We start from the raw sequence: 19,931 nt of genomic DNA, 5'->3' as shown, positions 1-19,931 counted from the left end.
CCAATGCCCTGATGGTGGACAAGTGGTTTGATTCCTGGCCATGAGACAGTGCTGACGAGGTCAATGCAAACAGCCTCACCTGGAAGATGTGCTGCATGCTGCTGGTGGATGGCTGGGGCAGTGCCAGCACGGAGAAGTGCCTGAGGAGACGAGGGCTGAGTTCCTGGCGCCCACATCCTGGAGGGCCACACGCGGCGCACAGAGTCACGTTTTGGATGCCCTACGCGGAGAGAGAGGGAAAAGGAGAGAGGGGGGTGAGTGAAAGGGTGAGGGGTTGGGGGGAGAGAGAAGCAAGAGGGGGGCAGGGAAAAAGGGGGAGAAAGAGGGAGTAGGGAGGAAGGGGAGGAGAGTGGGAGAGAGAGGAGGAAATGGGAGAGGGTAGGGTGGGGCGGGATGGGGTGGGAGGGGAAAAGAGAGAAGAGGTGGAGAGGGGGAAGAGAAAGAGAGAGCAGGAAAAGAGAAGGAGGGGGCGAGGGAAAGAGTGAGGAGGGAGAGAGACATGTCAACATTGAAGTCGGCTTAGGAAACTGTATCTTCAAAGTGATAAGTAAAATACCTTCCAGGTTAATGTCTTTGTATCATACAGTCCTTGGAGCTCAATGAATTGTCGAATTAATTCCATAGAAGGTTGGGCACCGTAGCTGTCTAGCATTGGCATGTTCAGGTCATCAACAAAGAGTAAAACTTTATTCTTCCCTTTCCTGACAAGGTTCTGTAGCAGGTTAGCTTGTAAACCAGTGGTGCTGGTCTGAGCAGTACATTGAACACTTCTTGTCAAGATCCTGGAGGATTCTGGGTGCTGCCTTGGATTTTTTATTTTACCCAAAACTCCCAACAAGAAGTCTAAAAAAATACAAATAAAGAAAATATGAAATAAAATACAATGTGACTGACCTTTTTTCCTCGTTAGGAGGGTGACAGATGCTCATCTTCTTCTGAATCTTACTTTGTGAGTCGCCAGTGACGGACTTCTCAACATCTCCACCATAACCAGCTGTCAGCAAGGTTACATCTTCCAAAAGGCTGTGGGACAAAAACATTGACATACTAATCTCTCTTCATGACACATGTCAGGGCATGTTACACAGTAATATTAATATATACCATTTACATATTCTCATATAAGATGATAATCCTCTAACAGTGTACCTAGCTGACTTGGCTTGGTTGTGTAGAAATACTTTTCCAAGAATGGTCCCAAGCTTGGACATGTCTCTGCCATCCTTTTGTAATTGTTTGAGAACACTTTGGATAATCATTGTTTTTCCAACACCAGAATCCCCTGAGAGTAAATGATGTGTTTTCAATCAATTCAAAACCCACAGAACAATCGCCCAACATATATTTTTCCATATTAAAAAGTTACCTGTAAGAAGAACTGGTTGTTTGTTGAGCAAAAGTAAGCTCATTATAAAAGAGTAGCGTACAGTGTCAAGACTGCATATCAGTTCAGATTGTTGACAGTTGGCATCTGTGACTTTGGACTTTCCAGTCCCTCTGCTTATTGCTGTTTCAGAACCGGAAGACATTTTTAGTCCTGGGAAAGCAAGCACCATCATTCATAAAGATAGTATTTGATTGATGGACAGACGAATGGATGGAGGAAACAGACAGTCAGAACAGGTAGATAGATCTTGGTTCCTGTAACCTTACAACAGCAAAGCCGGTTGCAGGTAGAAGAGTTACGGTTAGGGACAACAGACCTTTGCGAATCAGACTCTCATTGGAGGGAACCAGGTCATCCCAGGGGACAAAGGCCCCCGTCTGCAGATCCACAAAGAAGTTGAAGATTCCCCGATTCCCAGCCGGAAGAGTCACACCTGTGAGAAGATGGAGGGGGTAAAGAAGCAGAGATAATATAGATAACCCAGAGAGATAGTAAAGATAAACCAAAATACATAACAGAGATAACAATTGGAGATAATAAAATGATTAGAAATAATAAAGGTAACCCAAAGAGAGATACAAAACATATGATGGATATAATCCAGAAATAATCAGGGAGACAATAAAGATAACACGTAGAGATATTATCCTTAACCCATAAATAATAAAGACAATCAAGGGAAATAACAGATAACAAGTCAATATATAAGGACACCGCAGAGAGATATTAACATAAAAAATACAAAATATATAAAAAAACACAAGAGTTAATAAAAGCTATTATAAAGAGAAAATCTTTTCCAGCATTTGATACCTATACGGTCTACTCACTACAAGGTGTTGCTCCCTCAAATAACTGCTGGATCAGGGTTTTAAAGGCCTTTCCAACCTTTAAAATAGGATCGCTTTTGTCTTTAAGTGTTACTGAGGAATCATCTAAGTCATCGATGTGGTTCAGAACTCCTCCAACTGCCCAGACATAGGCAAAGACAAACAGCTTCCCAAGAAGCACTGTCAGCTTTTCAGGGTATTTCTCTAGAAACCACTTCTCTTTCCTGTGGACCATAGGAGATACAGCAAAGTTCACGTATGACACCCCTGCACTATTGTTAATTGCTTAAGATGAAAGCTTCTGCTAAATCTTTCTTTCTCAATCTACACTACCTTCTTCCAACACATTTGGTTCGAATGAATGGTTCGTTATCAAGCTTAGTAGAAGCCTGATAATAACCCATTTGAATTTAAAGCATGCAGGGCATGGGGTCGTGAGCAGTGCTAAATTATTACATGTGAACGTAGAAATGTTATGTGAACTAGAGAGGTGAGAATTTCACACAGAGAATTTACCTCCATGTTCTCAAATCATCTACGCTTTCTGAAGAGAAGTCATTTTGGTTCTCTGAACTCTTCCCAATTTCTTCTTCAGACTCAGAATCAAGGGTTTGCCCAGAAAAACCTACAAAATGTACAGACACTGTAGTTGTTTAGTTGTGTTCATGGATATGGACAGGGAAACAAAACCCAAAACTCATAGAGGTCACCAGGTAACCATACCACACATGCCTAGTCCTTGTATATATAATGCTTTTGGAGTTTTCTCCTACCAAGTCCTCCATTAGTCTGCATAAAGTTGATGAAACCTCCCAGAATGCTACACAGGGTCATAACTATAGAGATCTCAGGGAGGGAGAGACTGAGCTGTTTCTGGTGCTTCTTGATGAAGAGCAGGCCCTGCGTCATGCTGTGGTTGAAGAACCTCAGGAGGTAGGCCCTTGCCTCCCTGCTGACCTGCCTGGGCAGCTGGGACAGCCAGCGATCGACGTACGGCTTCCAACCCAGATCCACGGGGTCCTTGATAACAGACAAGCCATTCATAGAGCCTTTAGAATCTCTCTCAGAAACGAGTGGTGTTTCCATCACACTGAGTGCACACAAAGGTTTGGGTTCCATTCTACATACACTTACATGTACATTATTAGGGTTCCAACTCTAGGGAATTGTTTTTGTTAGTATTATTACTATTATTTTCCCCTCTTCTCCATGAAATGGCTCAATATCTCAAAAAGTCCTCAACCCGATTTTTTCAAATTTGGCCCAATATAACAACAGGTCACTCACTACACTGACCGCTAATGGTCCAAATATGCCCATAGGTGGTGCTTTAAGCCACACCCAAAGTTAACGTGATTTCCCCATCGGCATTTCTCCAAAATGCCAGAAAATTGGTATACATTTCTTATTTCTCATGGGGAACAAGAAAGCCTCAAGGACCCATAAGTTCCGCCATGATAGATATTGCTGTACTGTACAAATTTGGTACAACCTTCAAAACCATTCTCCTCATGAACCATAGACCCAATCGACTTGAAATTGGTTACAGATGTGTAGAATGCATGTCTTTATATAGGGTGAAATGTAATAAGAAATGCAATACAAAATGGCTGAATCTAACAACGCTTACCACTAGGGTTGGGTACCGAAATCCGGTTCCACTATGCAACCAGTTGGAATCGGACCGTATTAGAACGTAAATTTCAGTTCCAGTTAATGTGTTGACTGAAACATTTCACATTTACATGTATTCATTTAGCAGACGCCTTTATCCAAAGCGACTTCCAAGAGAGAGCTTTACAAAAGTGCTAAGGTCACTGATTATAACAACGAGATAACCCCAAACATTGCGGGTAGCCAAAACATGAAGCATACATTGTGAAAAACCAAATAGGTGCCAAAGGGAAGAACCACAAGAGCATGTAGTTAAACAAGTTACAATTAAACAACATGAACCTTAAAGGTCACATGACATTGTTGTAGAAAAAACATCACACTGCTCGTGGTTACGGCCGAACACCACCCGTGGTATATTCCTCAACAACCCCACTCACACTCGTACTATATTGCTTTTATAAAACAATTTTAAAGTCAACTAATTAAGATTTAAATATAGCTATTGATTCTTATTGAGTCCCTCAATAAGAGTCATTGTGTTCCTGGAGGAAACTAACATCAGGTCTAGCAAGTCATTCCTAAGTACCGTTGTACTCCTGGAACAAGTGCGTCTTTAGCCTTTTCTTGAAGGTGGGGAGACAGTCAGTGTCTCTGATGGAGGTGGGGAGGTGATTCCACCATTGGGGGGCCAGACAGGAAAAAAGCTTGGGTTGAGAGCGGGCACTCTTGAGAGGTGGGACCACCAGACGGTTGTCAGAAGAAGACCGTAGGTGGCGGATGGGGGTGTAAGGCTGGAGGAGAGACCTGATGTAGTTGGGTGCAGTCCCGTTCACCGCTCGGAAGGTCAGTACCAGGGTCTTGAATCTGATATGGGCCGTGATGGGAAGCCAGTGGAGGGAGATGAGGAGCGGGGTAACATGGGAGCGTCTGGGTAGATTGAAGACCAGGCGGGCTGCTGCGTTCTGAATCCTCTGGAGAGGGTGGGTTGCGCATGCTGGGAGACCGGCGAGCAGCGAGTTGCAGTAGTCCAATTTGGAGAGGACAAGTGCTTGGACTAGTGGGTGGGAGTCAGATGGCTGAGCGGTGAGGGAGTCGGGCTAGTAATCAGAAGGTTACCGGATCGATTCCCCGCTGTGTCAAATGACGTTGTGTCCTTGGGCAAGGCACTTCACCCTCGGGGGGAATGTCCCTGTACTTACTGTAAGTCGCTCTGGATAAGAGCGTCTGCCAAATGCCTAAATGTAAAGGTAAATGTACTAGCAGCTGGGTGGAATGCTCAGACAGGTATCTCCTGATCTTCTGGATGTTGTAGAGAGTGAATCTACACGACCAGGAGACTGCAGCTGTGAGGGAGAGCTCGTCATCCATGGTAACCCCGAGGTTCTTGGCATAGGATGAAGGGGTCATCATCGCAGATCCCAGGGTGATTGAAAGATTGTGGGAGATGGAAGGTTTGGTCGGGATGATGAGAAGTTCTGTTTTGGCGAAGTTCAGCCGGAGGTGGTGCTTGGTCATTGAGGCGGATATTGGTTCAAGTGAGGTGGTTTACAGGGAGAAGAGGTGGGGTCCAAGAACAGAGCCCTGTGGGACACCAGTGGAGAGCTGGCAGGGGGGCTGACACTTTGCCTCCCCAGGACACCTGGTAGGATCTTCCCGACAGGTAGGATGTATTTGATTTTTTTTATATATATATATATATATATAAAAACAAGTTATTTTTATAAAAAATCGTGTGGGCCCCAAGCATCGATTTGAATTGAATTGCGAGGTATCAAAAGATTCCCACCCCTAGTTCCAGACTTTGAGAATTTGTTTTAGTTAGTTATATCAATTATATGTTTACTTGTCCCACAATCAAAATGCCCAGATATATAACAGTCACTAGTGAGGATAATTTCTGGTGTGTGTTCCAGTATCCCATTACCATGTAGACCATGGCACAGCGGCTGATCGTGGCAGGGCTTGCTTGGCAGAGGGTGTCCACTTCGAAGAGGAATCGGATTCCTGCGGGCAAACATATTCTCTCCCCATTCACCAGACACAAGGTTCTGTTGTCATCCAAAACCGTGTTCAAGTTCTCCACCCACAGAACGTCCACCGGCCCGTCCATGACTACCCAACGCCAGTGGCTGACCGCGGCATCGTCTAAAGAGCAGAGGAGAAAGATGTCACTCGGGTGGTGACGTGTCTGGAAGGGTGTGAGAGGTGGCCTGCCTCGAAGCTCACTGTACCTGGGCAGGGTGGCTGGCTGTCAGGATGGCTTGTGGCGGGGGGATAAGTGGAGCCATTCACAACATCCTGAAACAGACAATTTAAAATGGGATGAGAAGCATCTTTCTGGAACACATTACCGTACACAACCTAACAAACAACAAATTCGAAATAACACTCTACATAAACATATATATCATCTTTGTAGTTTATTACTAATTTATTACTTTCAGTAATGAATATCTGAAATTGAGTAGATTATAAGAATACATCACACGTTCATACATTATTAAACAGCTCCTTGGCGTAGGCCCTCACAGCAGACGCCACCAGGCCATCTGACCACTCCATGGTGCTGGGGTCCACCTGGCCATATAACTCTCCCAAGCTGACACATTTGGGGTTAATGGTGAAGCTCTCCACGTGAACCCGGGTGTTTTGAGGCATCTAAGTGATTCGAATACAGTTCATCACTTTTACATCAATTAAGGTATGGATGTGTCTGCTTAGCCTTTCCATTACATTTGATTGTACCATATTTTTCTGAAATAAAACCGCGGCTTGTACCCTGATTTTACAGTTTTCTTGTGGTTGTACATTTTATATTTCGAAGTGGTGTATAGCCCTGTTTTAGAACAAAAAAGTGGCTTTGTCCTAAGATCTCTACAGACCGTGCAGCTAATTGAATGCTTAACACTGGAACAGTGTTATATACTTTGCAATACGTTCAAGTGCACTTTCAATTAATGTATATATATTTAAATGTTTAGGGGCCCCTCAAACGTCGCTGATCTTGTGTCACTTGACGAGAATGGGGCCCCTCGCCAAGTGACACTACAGATTCTTAACTTAAAGAAGCTATTTACTGCGCATGCATTAACATTGTAAGAATCCAGTTCTTCTTATCAAATGTAACAGTCATTTAATTCATGGTTACAATGGTAAACCAGCACAACAATGACAATTACCACGCAACAAAACACTACATTCTAAGCAGACACATTTAAAAAACAAAATTCATGAAGTTACATTTGTATTTCGAACAAACGGCAAAGTTATCAGCAAATTTTAACACTATTTATCACCTTGCATCATGGGAATTAACCGGCCAATGAGCCACGCTCTCTTAATTTTTTCACGTCAATATTTCGTTCTTCAGTCAGTTTGACAGTATAACCTTTAAATGCATAATGCAACCCTTCTGTCGGCTTCTTTCTCAAGTAGCTTTTTCGTTTTTTCCATTAATACTCCAATTTATAATTATTAGTATAAGAGTATAGGGCTTCAAAATGTTTTGGCAGTAATTAAGGTTACAGCTTCAGTACCAAAAAAGATTCAATGTGAAAGGCATTATAGATTTTCTTGGAGATGAATAATTACAATATACAAAATGGATCAAACATTTTTAACATGTAACGTACTTTAAAAGTATTTTGACAGTTTTTGCTGTATAATAATAGAAAACGTAGATCCTACTCCAGAAGAAATGTATACCATTTTCTGTTTCTAAGCATACTTCTTAAAAGTATATCAAAAGAAAACAATTTTCAAAGCATACTTAAAAGTATATCACAAGTGAACTAAAAGTGTACTAGTATCCATATTTTAGTATACTTATAGTATACTCTAATAAACGTATTTTTTGTAAGGGTTGGTATCATTGTTCCGTATCAAGTGCGGCATATATTCCAGGGCGGGTTATAATCCGATTTACAAACACAAAGCTCCCATTCTGGTGGGGTGCGGTTTATAGAAAATGCGGCCTGTTTTCCGAAAAATCCGGGATTCAGTTTATGCAAATATACTCACAGTATATTAATAGTCATGTGTATCTCAAAGAGGTAGGAGTGTGGTGCACCTGCATGAAAAGGTTGTTCCTCCTCTGAGGTTCAGACGGAGCTGGCAGAAGGAGAAGAGCATGCTGCAGGATGAGTCTAGCTGTGGTCTTCCCTCCTCCTGTAGGGCCCACCAACATCACCCCTCCTCTGGCCTGACACACAAACATAGTCTGTTTACATGCTGCAAACAGACTGTCATTCAACGGAGGGGGAAATAAATACTTTTGATCAAATTCTGACCAAAATCTGACTGTACAGCTGTGTGATTTTCTCTGCCTGGTTTGGCCACTCCATGAATCCCAGCATTTCTGTCGCCCTAGCGATTGCCATCTGGGAAAGAGATATCAGCAGAAAAACAACCTTAGCATAAAATCATCATAGCATAAAATTAGCATAAAAGGACATCATCATCACACCAATTATCTGATGTGAATCTGACGTACCTCTAGACAAGGATAAACCGTTTTGGGATAAAAGATTCCAGGAAAGAGGTCGTCCATGATGCTTTGGAACAGAGGAACATCCTCCGATATGAGCCTGGGTAAATTAGAATCTTGTAATGTCCGGATAAGGATTTGACTTTCTTCTTCCGACTGCAGAACCTGCCTGTGGAATGACACAGACACAGGGTTAGACAGACTTTTTTAACAAAATGTTTGTTAATACATTACTCATTTATTTATTATTTAAGATTATTTTACCTGGTAACAAGGTGAAATTGCACTGATTTACTTACAACATGGCTGCTTGTCTCCTCCTCTGAACAGCGAGAACTAAAACTGACTTAATTGCTCTCATTCCAAAATCGTAGTGATCCTAGTATAGAAACAGATGACATGCAATCAAGGCATTCTGCAAAAACACTACCAAGTAATTCTATTATGTAACAATGTATTTACTTAGCACACCATTTTATCCATAGCTACAGAGGGACTTGAACCTGCAAGCTTTAAACTTAAACCTCTAAACCTCTAAACCACTGAGCTAGACTTTCTCCCACTCCAACACACAGAACTGTTCAGGTGAGTACCTGCTGAGACAGCTGCTTGCTGGCCAGCCTGTACAGATTCACAATTTTCCTGGAAAGGGATTTGGCTGACTGGAATCCTCCGGAAAACAGAATGATTTCGGCGATGAGATCAAAGTCTGGCACCATCATCGCGACGGGCCGAAAGAGGGATTTGAGATTGTCTGGTAGATCAACACGACCCACACAGCTGTAAGAGAAGATATGATGGATGAATACTGTGGTCTGTGGCTGTGAGGTTTTATGTTTTAAAGATTGGAGAAAGATTGGACACACGTGTAGAACCTTACCCCGGATTCATGGTGATAAAGAATCCGCATGACTCATTCAAACGGATATCTCTTCCCTCAAAAACAAACCTGGTGGTGGCATGGAAGAGTGAAAGTCTTCGTTCAAAATGAAAAGGCATGAGTGTGTGCCTTTGAGTGTGTATGTGTGGTGGTTATATTGATGTGTTATGACTCGGTGGTCAACTAATGCAGAATTAAATTGGCGCATTCACAAACAATTCCTTGCAACACCAAATAACATACACACCGCAAACTGTGACTGTGCTTGGCAGCCTGGATGGCCTGCAGCTGGGCAGCGATCACCGACAGCACCTCCACATTGATGAAGTTGAACTCGTCAAAGCAACACCAGCAGCCTGATTGCACCATGCCAGACAACAGCTTCCCCATCATCTGAAAGTCAAGACGCAACCCGGTATCATGCTGTTGTGCCCTTATAAGCAATTATAATTTTTACCAGTGAATTATTTAGTACTTATGGTGAGAAAAGTCAACCCTTTATGGACTAGCATATCTCGGGAGGAGGATGAGATGGCGTACTTAAGCATAGCAACATAATGTTGCGTTGTGGTTACCTTAAATGGTAGTCATAGTTACCTTATGATCCAGACTATCGAAGCAGTTCATCACCAGACAAAACTTCCCCAGAGCCTGAAAGCACAGAATAATTATTTAGAACAATATAAAGCCTGACTGGAGAGTTGAAATGAGAGATTACTCGTAATGTGAGCCCAGTGACCAGAGTCTAACCCTGACCCTAACCCTAACTGATGCTGCTCCCAGGTCCTACCTTGGCCAGGTCTTTTACCGTCTCTGTTTTGCCGGTCCCAGAGGGCCCGGCTGGAGCGCCCCCCAGATGCAGGCTGATGGCCCCAGTCAGGGTGAGCCAGCAGCGGTCAGTAAGCGGGGTTATGACCAGCCGTGGAGAGCAGCCCAGGTACTCATACCCATAGATGAAGGAGGCCTTGGCATGAATCACGTAACACACAGAGGTGCTGTCATGCCAGTCATAGTGTAATTGCCTGCAACAGAACAGCTAAATTAGGCAAACCACATAAAATCTCATCAATTAAAATCAATTAAGATTTGCTGAGCCCTAGACATGACCAACTCTGTATAAAAATAGCGCACAGGAAACAAACTTAAAGAAATACAAGCACGTTAACACAGCAACCATGTTATCAAAAAGGAATGGAGAGGAAGGGACAGGACAAGACACAAAAAGACAGGAAATGAACATGAAGATGACACTCTGGACCAGGAAGGGATTGACCTTGACCACTCAAAGTCCTGGGAGCTGCTGATCCTGAGCTGGATGAGATGGCTGAGGATGTCCCTGCAGTGGACCAGGGTGGTGAGCAGGGCCTCCACCGTGGCCTGCTGGTGGAAGGGCAGGGGCTGGGAAACCAGGTCAGCCAGCTCCTCCACACTCTGGCCCAGAGGCTGCTTCACCACCTTCACCAGCCTCTCCTGCACGTTGTCCCCACTGCCGAAGCAGGCCACACAGTCCTTGGTGAACATGATCTGGGTCTGTGGACGGGCCAGGTGAGGGGCAGTCAGGACCCGGTATGAGACAACTTTGGGTTTTTAGACTTTTTGTAAAGTCCAAACTTTCCGAGATTCACTTTTGAGTTACTTACGACTGTGAGGATGACCTGGCCAGGGTGCGAGAGCACCCACTTCTTAAAGTCCTTTGCCTTCCAGTCAGTAACCCCCATCTTTAAGTGCCTGAAAGGTTTTCAAAGCACAGGAACAGTCAAACAGGTACGGCGTCAATATAAAAATCAACCTGGTGAATGTTCACAAACACTTTGAAAATCCTCAGGTAAGCCACTGACCTCTTCACAGTGTTGTACACCGCTGTTTCCACGTAACCCATCCACTGTTCCACAGGCCCACGTATATGGACATTTCTAATATGTTTAATACAAATATTATTTTTACATTGGGTTTCAGGGAACAAATGAAAAATAATTACTTAGGGGGATAGGTATGGTTTAGTGGTAGAATTTGACTGCATATCAAAAGATTGCAGATTCAATTATCCCCCTCTACCTCACTTTGGATAAACGTCTGTAACATTAATACGATATATTGTTATGATTATTTAATACTTACTTTGGCATGGCCACAATTTCACCCTCTGCTGACTGGACTGATACAACTACACTGTGAACTGAAGCTTGTTCTTGGATGTCCAGATGGTGTATGTTGCTGAAACATTTTGCCAGGTGAGGCTGTAATAAAATGAAAGAACAGGGATTCAATTAACGGTGGGGGTTTTAACTGAGAAGTTAACCTGGATAGTGGGGGTTTAACTGATGTTAACCTGGATAGCGGGGGTTTAACTAAGGTTAACCTGGATAGTGGGGGTTTAACTGAGGTTAACCTGGATAGTGGGGGTTTAACTCAGGTTAACCTGGATAGTGGGGGTTTAACCGGGGTTAACCTGGATAGTGGGGGTTAAACTGAGAGGTTAACCTGGATGGCGTCTGGGTTTTTGCTCTGGGAGAGAACATCAAGCAGCTCCTCGTTGCTCAGAAAGTAGAATCTGGGGAAAACCATTCTTTTGGATTCAAGGTAATCCTGTGGAAACAACCACATTGAAATTTAAGAGGCGAACAAAATCTCCAGGAAGAAGGTATACAACTGAGGATGACCAATGAAGACGCGGCACGGATGTGTTCACCTCCAGGCACTTGTGTATCTTCTCCAGATGCACGTTGCTGGTCTGCAGCACTTCCAGCACACCGGGGGCAGTGGCGGCACGCAGAGCGTTGGGCCTGTCCTCGGTCCTCTGCATCATCTCCCTCCAAGACTTATCCACCTGGAGGAACACCCTGGCCTCTGACGGAAGCTGCCTGTTGAGGAGATATTTACATTTAGTAAATAGAATAAGACGCTCTTATTCAGAGCCGCTTACAGTAAGTACAGGGGCATTCCCCCCGAGGCAAGTAGGGTGAAGTGCCTTGCCCAAGGACACAACGTCATTTGGCTTGGCAGGGAATCGATCCAGCAACCTTCTGATTACTAGTCCGACTCCCTCACCGCTCAGCCATCTGATATGCTCATAAACCCTGGCATAAACTCTAGAGATATGTCTAGAGATAGAGAGATACAAAGAAAGATACATATAGAGATAGACGAACGGACAGACAGACAAGATACTTAATTCGTCCCCTCCAAGAAATTGCAGCGTTACAGCAGTTCTGTACAAATCACAGTTCCACACAAATAAACCACAGCAGTGAATCAAACCGTGGTAAGAATCTAGTCAACTCACTTCTGAATTCCCCCAGCTGAGAAGATGGGCTCCAGATACAACCATTTCTTCTGGCAGGTGACCCACTCTTGCAGGGTGTGGGAGAACTGGTTCAGTTTACGCTCCCACTCCTCAATCAGTTGCTGCAGGAGAAAACTAAACCATTACACTCACACAAACACACGGACCCCCACAAATACACACTGTGACAGACACAAACACACAGACACCCACAGATACACACAAACACACACCAACATGTGCACACTCTTCATCCATTTTCCCTTTTTACAACTGCCCTTATTTTGAATAGTTGTGAGACCACAAGCACACCAAAAACAACGCAACGCAGCTGTAAAGTCTAATCCCTAAACCCCTGAGGTACCTTGATGGGCCCTGCATAGGGGGAGGCCTTGACGCTCATAATGGTGGTCTGACTCTCTTCCAACTGGGCCATCACCTCATCAGCGGAGGCAATGATCTTGACCGTGGACGTGTCTAGCTGGTGGGTGACCAGTCGGAAGTCCGTGCCCCTCCACAACTCAACGACTCGGTGCAGAATCCCTTCCAGCGTGGCCTCGTTCGTGGCGGTGGTGGAGATGTCTCCGATGAAATCACTGAACTGAAGAATCTGTGTATCAAGTGAGGAGTATAGTCCTAACAGTTAAAGTCACCCACAATACCAACATCCACCTAGATGGTTTTTCAGGTCAAACAGTACTGTCAGTAACAAAACAGGTTATCAAGTAACAAATATTTGTGCCCATAACACTAACATGAAGAACACGAAGGTGAATACTATTCCAAATAAATGTACTCTACTTTTAAATCCAGCAGGTTGCCAAGAGTGAAGTTTTCCTCTTTAATGAAACACCGCCCGATATTGCTCTGAATATCTGCCCAGTGTCTTGGACAAAGGTAAGGATTTCTCAGTGCTACAATGATGGGAAGGCAAAGCTTGAAGTCCATAACCTTCAGTTTTAGGGTGGGAACTATATCATTTTCAGGTAAACCTGAGAAAGAGAACAAGTAGTGTGTTGAATGGATTCTGATTCATTTTGAGGATATTATCCAGGCAAACCTCTAGTTTCATGGATACACAAAAACAATTAACGCATGGATTAATCAAATCAAAATGTATTTGTATAGCCCTTTTTACACGCAAGCATGTCACAGAGGGCTTCACATCCGCCCATAGAACTGCCCCCCAACCAACCTAGGTTAACAAAATAACTATAACCATACATAAGAAATTGGAACTCTAAACCCAAACTACAGACAGATCTACACACCTTTCTCAAGCATGTAAATGCTCTGCACAAACCGGCTGACGTCACTTTGCAGGTCGTCCACGTTGAGTAGCTCGAAGGTGGTGGTCCTCCACAGGAAGTGCTGCCTGTCCCATTCGTCCTGCATGTCCCACAGCAGCTGGAGCAGGCTGAGGGCACAGTCCACTTCCGAGAGCTCAGCCTCCAGCGCAGCGGTGTGGTGGCCTCTTGGCTGCTTCATGCGCATCACAGCCTTCGACGAGTAAGAGTTGCTCAGGAGCTCCCCATAACTGGTGTAGCTGTGAGCTTTGCTGGAGAAGAACGTGGCCTCACCCGACAGGGTTTGGAGGACGTTTTTTGCCACTTTTGCAGGTGTGCTAGAGCAAAGGAGGATGGGATTGTTAACCTGAGAGATAGAGGGAGGGAGAGAGAGAGAGAGAGAGAGAGAGAGAGAGAGAGAGAGAGAGAGAGAGAGAGAGAGAGAGAGAGAGAGAGAGAGAGGGAGATTGAACAAAGTGAGAGAGAAAGATAAAAGCTTGATTTGTGAGGGAGATATCTGCCATATGGAATTTCAAAATTACATTTATATGTACTGACACTAGGGCTGCAACAACGAATTGATAAAATTATTAAGAGTTGGCAACAAATTTCATTATCGATTTGTTGTGTACCCTATTACGCCACACAAGTTGCGGAGATGTTTGAGTATAAAATCTTTTTTTGAGTTGAGCGCGGAGAAGAGCAAAGCAAAAAAAAAAAAAGAGCGGAGCGGAGGTAGAGAAAAGACTATCGGAGAGACCCGTGACGTTGTTCTAAAACACATGGCGGAGGCAGAGAAATCAGTACGACCGAAGTCATCCAACGTGTGGGAGCATTTCACACTAGAGGGTACAATTTAGCTGCTGTGATTTCCACATAACAGAAGTGTAGTAGTTAGCTAGCTCTACAATTTCATGGGGCTAGGTCTGAATCTAGGAGCAAAATGGGGCACAGCTGCCAGCTGTAGGTATATGCAGGTAGCAATTAACGCTAGTGCTAAATAAGTATTTAGCTGGTCGGCTCAATGACGCCAAACTTTCAAAAACGTAATTTCAGCCTAAAACGTGCAACGGGAAGTAAATCCCTATACAATCAACACAATCTGGACCAAGACGAACATTTAAATATGAGGGAGAACAATGGTTGTTCTCGCCGAAGGCTTGAGTCCAATTTTTATCCGATTAATCGATTAATCCCCCAAAATTCACAGATTAATCGATTATTAAAATAATCGTAGTTGGCGCCCTAGCTGACACTCAGTTAAAAAAAACGGACAAAAACCATTACGATCATCAAAAACCCACCTTCTTTTTTACCAGAACAAGATCATATCGAAGCTGATTCAGCTGTTTGCTTACATCAGCACTGAATTTAAAAACGTTGTCATCCTTCTTGGTTTCACATATCATGACAGCAGATTTTAGATGCTGGAAGCTGGGGACAAGGTGTTGGTACAAGGCAAGCTCCTCAGGGGAGATGGAAATGTTATATTCTTTAAAGATGCAATAGAGTTGAATCAGAAACTGATATTGCCTCACTAGGGACGGCATTTGAACACATATCCGACTGAGAATAGTTAGATGTTCAACAAACTCCTCCACAGTCACAAGGTCCTTGTCCAGCTTCTTCACTACTCCTCTGATCACCTGACCCAGTTGAGGCGGTGGGAGAGAGATAGGTGGGGGAGAAATGGTATCGTCAAAACCACAACACAACGTTAACACCCGTAAATTTACTGGGAATGCGGGAATGTTCACTCCAAGCCAAGTGCTGCTGAACAACCACAGAGATAGAATTGAAACACACCTCCATCAGCTCCAGGTTCTTCCTCTGGGCGACAGCAGGTAGGGTGCGATGTATGGAGGTGAGGAGGGCCTCGGGATAGAGGAGACAGTTTCTCTGGTACTGTTTGCAGCTGACCAGCATCATGTTGACTCTCGCTTCCATCTCCATGTTCTCCATGAGGCGGACATTCTCTGTGTGCATGGCCAGAAGAGCTCTGATGTCCTGGCTAGACCACTTCTCCCCAGCTAAGAAGGCGTCAATGTCCGTCAACATGGCTGCGTCCACCATCCCGCAGAACTTCTCAGTCTTCTGGCAGTGCTTCTCCACTCCATCCACTCCTTTCTGGACCATCCTGAGAATTCTGGACAGCTGTCAGCAGTAAAGATCACAGAAGACGAATTACCACAATGAAAAGAAGGCAAAATATCTCTCTCAGATAATGTGAAAATGGTGCCGTCATGAGGTCAGCGCTTACGTCCGATTGGTATGTCCCATCGGTTCCCAGCAGTAGCTCCAGGTCAGGCCATGGTCTGACATTCTGAGCACTCTCCTTGTCGAGGTTGTCATCCACGGACAGTTTACGATCAAAAACAGGACACAAGCGCAAAGCGAGGAGTCTCGGGTCTTGGTTGAAAGACATTTGATCGGCTAAGTGACAGTGATGGAGAAGAAGATAATATCATAGAATGTTACATGTGGGTGTAAGTGAGGATCAAATCACCAACCCAAAAGGCTAAAGACGCACTTGGTATTGGCTACTTAGGAATGATTTGCTAGACCTGATGTTAGTTTCCTCCAGGAAAACAATGACTCTTGTTGAGGGACTTGTTGCTCTTGTTGGTTAGTTGTAACTGATTTAACTCATTGTACTCGCTGTGAATTATATTATTGTTGCTTGCTTTCCTACAGGTATACTCTTGCACTTTTCAGGTTCATGTTTTTTAATTGTAACTTGTTTAACTACATGCTCTTGTGTTTCTTCCCATTGGCACTTATCTGCTTTTCACAATGTATGTTTTATGTTTTGGCTACCCACAATGTTTTTGGGGCTATCTCGTTGTTTATGATCATTGACCTATGCACTTTTCTAAAGCTCTCTCTTGGAAGTTGCTTTGAATAAAAGTGTCTGCTAAATGAATAAATGTAAACCCTGCATCCAGGAACCTGAACACTTACGGTCCCTTTAGACCCATGGTTTTCACACTGTGGAGCGTGAATCCTATTTTATGACAGGGTTGAGGGAGTTTAGAATAGAACTACATTGCTTTAGAAAGAGAATGCAAGTGTAGAAGTACGTTTTTATGTTTTCAAAGGTGGGCCTGACTGAAACAGGCTGAGAACCACCGATGTAGACCAAGCAGGAGTCATCTCATATCTGGGAACTGTATCTTCAACTACAGCACAACATCTAGCACTTACCAATTACTTGCTCGAATGTCTGTAACATATTTTGAATTTGCTGTTCAAAGTCATCAGGGCTGGGGTGAATGCACAATTTGGCACTCTTGCTTGGTGACCTAGGGGAAAGAAACCAGCATGCACATTTGAAGAAAACTTGACAAAATATTTTTTAGTTTTTTTGCAACCAATCTTCTTTAAAAGGGCTAGATTATGCAAAACAAAACAAAAAACGGACTATTTTTTAATCTATTTTGAGGAAGAAAACTTGTACAAGACACAGTATGAAATTGTAACTACCGATGTGGAGCCATATTCTCCTCATGTATAGTCTGTTTACTGTCCTCTGTATCTGAAAAGAGAAAGAAGATGACCATTCCAGACTAGTAAACATTCTACTCATAACATCCTAAAGTACAAAAAGCAATGTGGGATTTGAGCTTGTCAAACATTTTTGCCAGTGAAACTGACTAAATATTTGAGAATTGTGATTTACAAGGCACAGGTAGTGTGATGTACTGTACCTTCAGTGGTTTCTGGACTCTGCCTTGTGGTAGATGAGGATGACACAGTCTCTCTGAGTTCTTTACTCTCAGGTACCATTACTGAGAGCAGGACGTTCACTATAAACACAGCCTTGATCTCTGTCTTTGCCATGTCCTTCTTCTTGATATCAGGTTCTATCTAGTGTAGGAATTAAAAAGTAATACAAGGCATTCAAAGACAAGTATGTCTGAAATACTATATAGGTTAATTAAAGTAATGCTTTAGTGTGTGTGTGTGTGTGTGTGTGTGTGTGTGTGTGTGTGTGTGTGTGTGTGTGTGTGTGTGTGTGTGTGTGTGTGTGTGTGCGGGCTGAAAATACAGCAGAATAATTGCAAGCAGACTTACCGTCTTGACTGACAGTGTTTGATCTTTGAGAGTTGAACTTGGTTTAAGGACTTTGTTTCTGCATTGAATACACACATTTCCACATTAGATACCATCTTTCCTCAAATGTAATGCTTACTTACTAATTCGAATTTTTCCTTAAAATATTCAATTTTACTTTGTCTCATGTCCCTTCTGACATTCCCCACCGCCGTTGTAGGACGCTTGCAGAAATGACAGCAAGAGACAAGCGGCCGTTTTCACTAAGTGACAAAGCAGCTCTTCGAACATCCTGTCCACCAGGTTTAGGAGACGCCCGAAGCGCCTCAGGAGGCTTCTCCACTCGCCCACCTCGCAATACAACGGCCTTCTAGCTGAGGCCGAGGCCAAGGGGAGAAACAGCCGCTCTGCACCCTGCTTTTCTGCTGCCTACGATAGGAACGGTGGAAGAATCAAAACAAAAACCTGTTACAAACCTACCAGTGGACCATTTGAGACGGGAGTGAGTGAGAGACAGAGAGAGACAGAGAGAGAGAGACGGATAGAGAGAGAGAGAGAGAGAGAGAGAGAGAGAGAGAGAGAGAGAGAGAGAGAGAGAGAGAGAGAGAGAGAGAGAGAGAGAGAACAACAAATCGATTAAATTGATTAAAATCGATTATTAAAAGCATTGGCAACGAATTTCATTACCGATTCGTTGTGTCGCGCGATTATTAGCCTATGCCACTCAATAAGTCGCGGAGATGTTTGAGTATATTAAAATAAAGTTTAGTTGAGCGCGCAGCGGAGCGGACGTAGAAGAAAGGCCATCGGAGAGACGTTGTTGAGTAACGTTTTCAGAGAAATCAGTACAACCCAAGTCATCCAAGGTGTGGGAGCATTTCACACTAGATACATTGAAAAAGTGTGTTAATTGACCGAGGTGAAATTAGTTTCATATTTGACATTTGTCTCACAATCGGAAGACGCTACTTTGCAGCATCGTGTTAGGGACCGGGTAAAAAATACCCATAACATTTTGAAAAATGTAGACTTTTATAATATTTTTTGGAATAAAAAACCTCAAACAGACACCACAGTATCTTAACAATGTCTGGTATACGTCCACAGCCTTTACTAATTCAATGAAGTTTCAAATAAAATGATAGAAAATCACTAATCTTTGAAAATAGCTTAATCCTTGCAAATCTTAACTTTTTTCAAAATTGAGTCAACAAATCTTAAATATACACCAGATCATTAGAATAAAGTCTGGCCTACTTCCACAACCTTTCAATTTTCAATAAAGTTTAAACAAAACTCAAATAAATTGCTCATCTTGGAAAATAGCATGAAATCCACTCTAATATTAATTAAACTTTTACAAAATGGTGTGCCTGTGTGGCACATTCTGAAGATTTTTTGCACTGTGAATTTGCACTGTCAGTTCTGTTTTTGAATAAAGAGTTGGAAATGTATGCTTTTTTGTTTTTTTAATCACATTAATCGATTAATCAAAAAAAAGAATCAACAGATTAATCGATTATTAAAATAATCGTTGGTTACAGTCTTAGATATGTCAGGACACTTAAACAGGACACAAAAGTACCATGTCATAACAATTTAGTGTAGGACCACCTACCTTCATGCAAGCTGACAGAATCAAACTGGCGACTCGGTCATGAAGACAATGCAGCTGTTTCAATGCGACAGCACACTGCTGCGTCTGCACCTCACAGAAATCCGGCAAGGAATATGTGACTGACCTATCTAACTATCAGGAACAACAACAAAAAGGTATTGAGAGGTGGATTTCAATTGATGGCAATATTAAAATTGCAGTTGTTTTTCTGTAATCTACCTTGGTTAGAACAATGGGACTTCCTGGAACTTTGTGTCTTGTGTTTTTTTTTGCCATCTCAAAGAGACCCTTGATTTCAACTAGGCATCTCAAGAAGACCTCATCAACAATGAACAGATCTTTACACAGCACATCCCTAGGGCAAAGGTCAATTTTAAACCTTTGAATAATTTGTATGCACCTAAACTGTACAACAAAATGTTTGTAAACAAGAAGCTCAGATAACACTATTCCTAAACAAGATCAACTTTACCTAGCTAGAAATAAAATAT

The 19,931-nt window shown here is 43.1% G+C and overlaps 1 protein-coding gene across 1 annotated transcript in view; it reads right to left on the bottom strand.

Moving 5' to 3' along the window:
• Positions 1-19,931, bottom strand: part of LOC124485822 (dynein axonemal heavy chain 6-like) — a 42,872-nt gene that overhangs the window by 21,324 nt on the left and 1,617 nt on the right. The window contains exons 7-47 of the mRNA XM_047047659.1: positions 19,660-19,795; positions 19,441-19,572; positions 18,001-18,251; positions 17,844-17,901; positions 17,477-17,636; positions 17,253-17,304; positions 16,974-17,071; positions 16,030-16,202; positions 15,576-15,923; positions 15,074-15,415; positions 13,755-14,136; positions 13,285-13,475; positions 12,848-13,093; positions 12,484-12,605; positions 11,890-12,061; positions 11,682-11,786; positions 11,319-11,437; positions 11,039-11,113; positions 10,841-10,928; positions 10,474-10,730; positions 9,991-10,222; positions 9,798-9,851; positions 9,448-9,593; positions 9,201-9,269; positions 8,914-9,100; positions 8,620-8,699; positions 8,327-8,489; positions 8,124-8,213; positions 7,904-8,035; positions 6,331-6,492; positions 6,066-6,132; positions 5,759-5,979; positions 2,991-3,237; positions 2,734-2,842; positions 2,218-2,441; positions 1,704-1,820; positions 1,367-1,537; positions 1,150-1,282; positions 947-1,023; positions 557-843; positions 80-220 (exon numbers count right to left, since the gene is read on the bottom strand). Of these exons, the coding sequence (XP_046903615.1) occupies positions 80-220; positions 557-843; positions 947-1,023; positions 1,150-1,282; positions 1,367-1,537; positions 1,704-1,820; positions 2,218-2,441; positions 2,734-2,842; positions 2,991-3,237; positions 5,759-5,979; positions 6,066-6,132; positions 6,331-6,492; positions 7,904-8,035; positions 8,124-8,213; positions 8,327-8,489; positions 8,620-8,699; positions 8,914-9,100; positions 9,201-9,269; positions 9,448-9,593; positions 9,798-9,851; positions 9,991-10,222; positions 10,474-10,730; positions 10,841-10,928; positions 11,039-11,113; positions 11,319-11,437; positions 11,682-11,786; positions 11,890-12,061; positions 12,484-12,605; positions 12,848-13,093; positions 13,285-13,475; positions 13,755-14,136; positions 15,074-15,415; positions 15,576-15,923; positions 16,030-16,202; positions 16,974-17,071; positions 17,253-17,304; positions 17,477-17,636; positions 17,844-17,901; positions 18,001-18,251; positions 19,441-19,572; positions 19,660-19,795 (6,616 nt within the window). The remainder of the gene's footprint in view (positions 1-79; positions 221-556; positions 844-946; positions 1,024-1,149; positions 1,283-1,366; positions 1,538-1,703; positions 1,821-2,217; positions 2,442-2,733; positions 2,843-2,990; positions 3,238-5,758; positions 5,980-6,065; positions 6,133-6,330; positions 6,493-7,903; positions 8,036-8,123; positions 8,214-8,326; positions 8,490-8,619; positions 8,700-8,913; positions 9,101-9,200; positions 9,270-9,447; positions 9,594-9,797; positions 9,852-9,990; positions 10,223-10,473; positions 10,731-10,840; positions 10,929-11,038; positions 11,114-11,318; positions 11,438-11,681; positions 11,787-11,889; positions 12,062-12,483; positions 12,606-12,847; positions 13,094-13,284; positions 13,476-13,754; positions 14,137-15,073; positions 15,416-15,575; positions 15,924-16,029; positions 16,203-16,973; positions 17,072-17,252; positions 17,305-17,476; positions 17,637-17,843; positions 17,902-18,000; positions 18,252-19,440; positions 19,573-19,659; positions 19,796-19,931) is intronic.

This window comes from Hypomesus transpacificus, chromosome 3 (assembly GCF_021917145.1).
Source record: "Hypomesus transpacificus isolate Combined female chromosome 3, fHypTra1, whole genome shotgun sequence".
NCBI lineage: Eukaryota > Metazoa > Chordata > Actinopteri > Osmeriformes > Osmeridae > Hypomesus > Hypomesus transpacificus.
The sequence above is the reverse complement of the archived record's forward strand: the minus strand, read 5'-3'. Positions and strand labels throughout refer to the sequence as shown.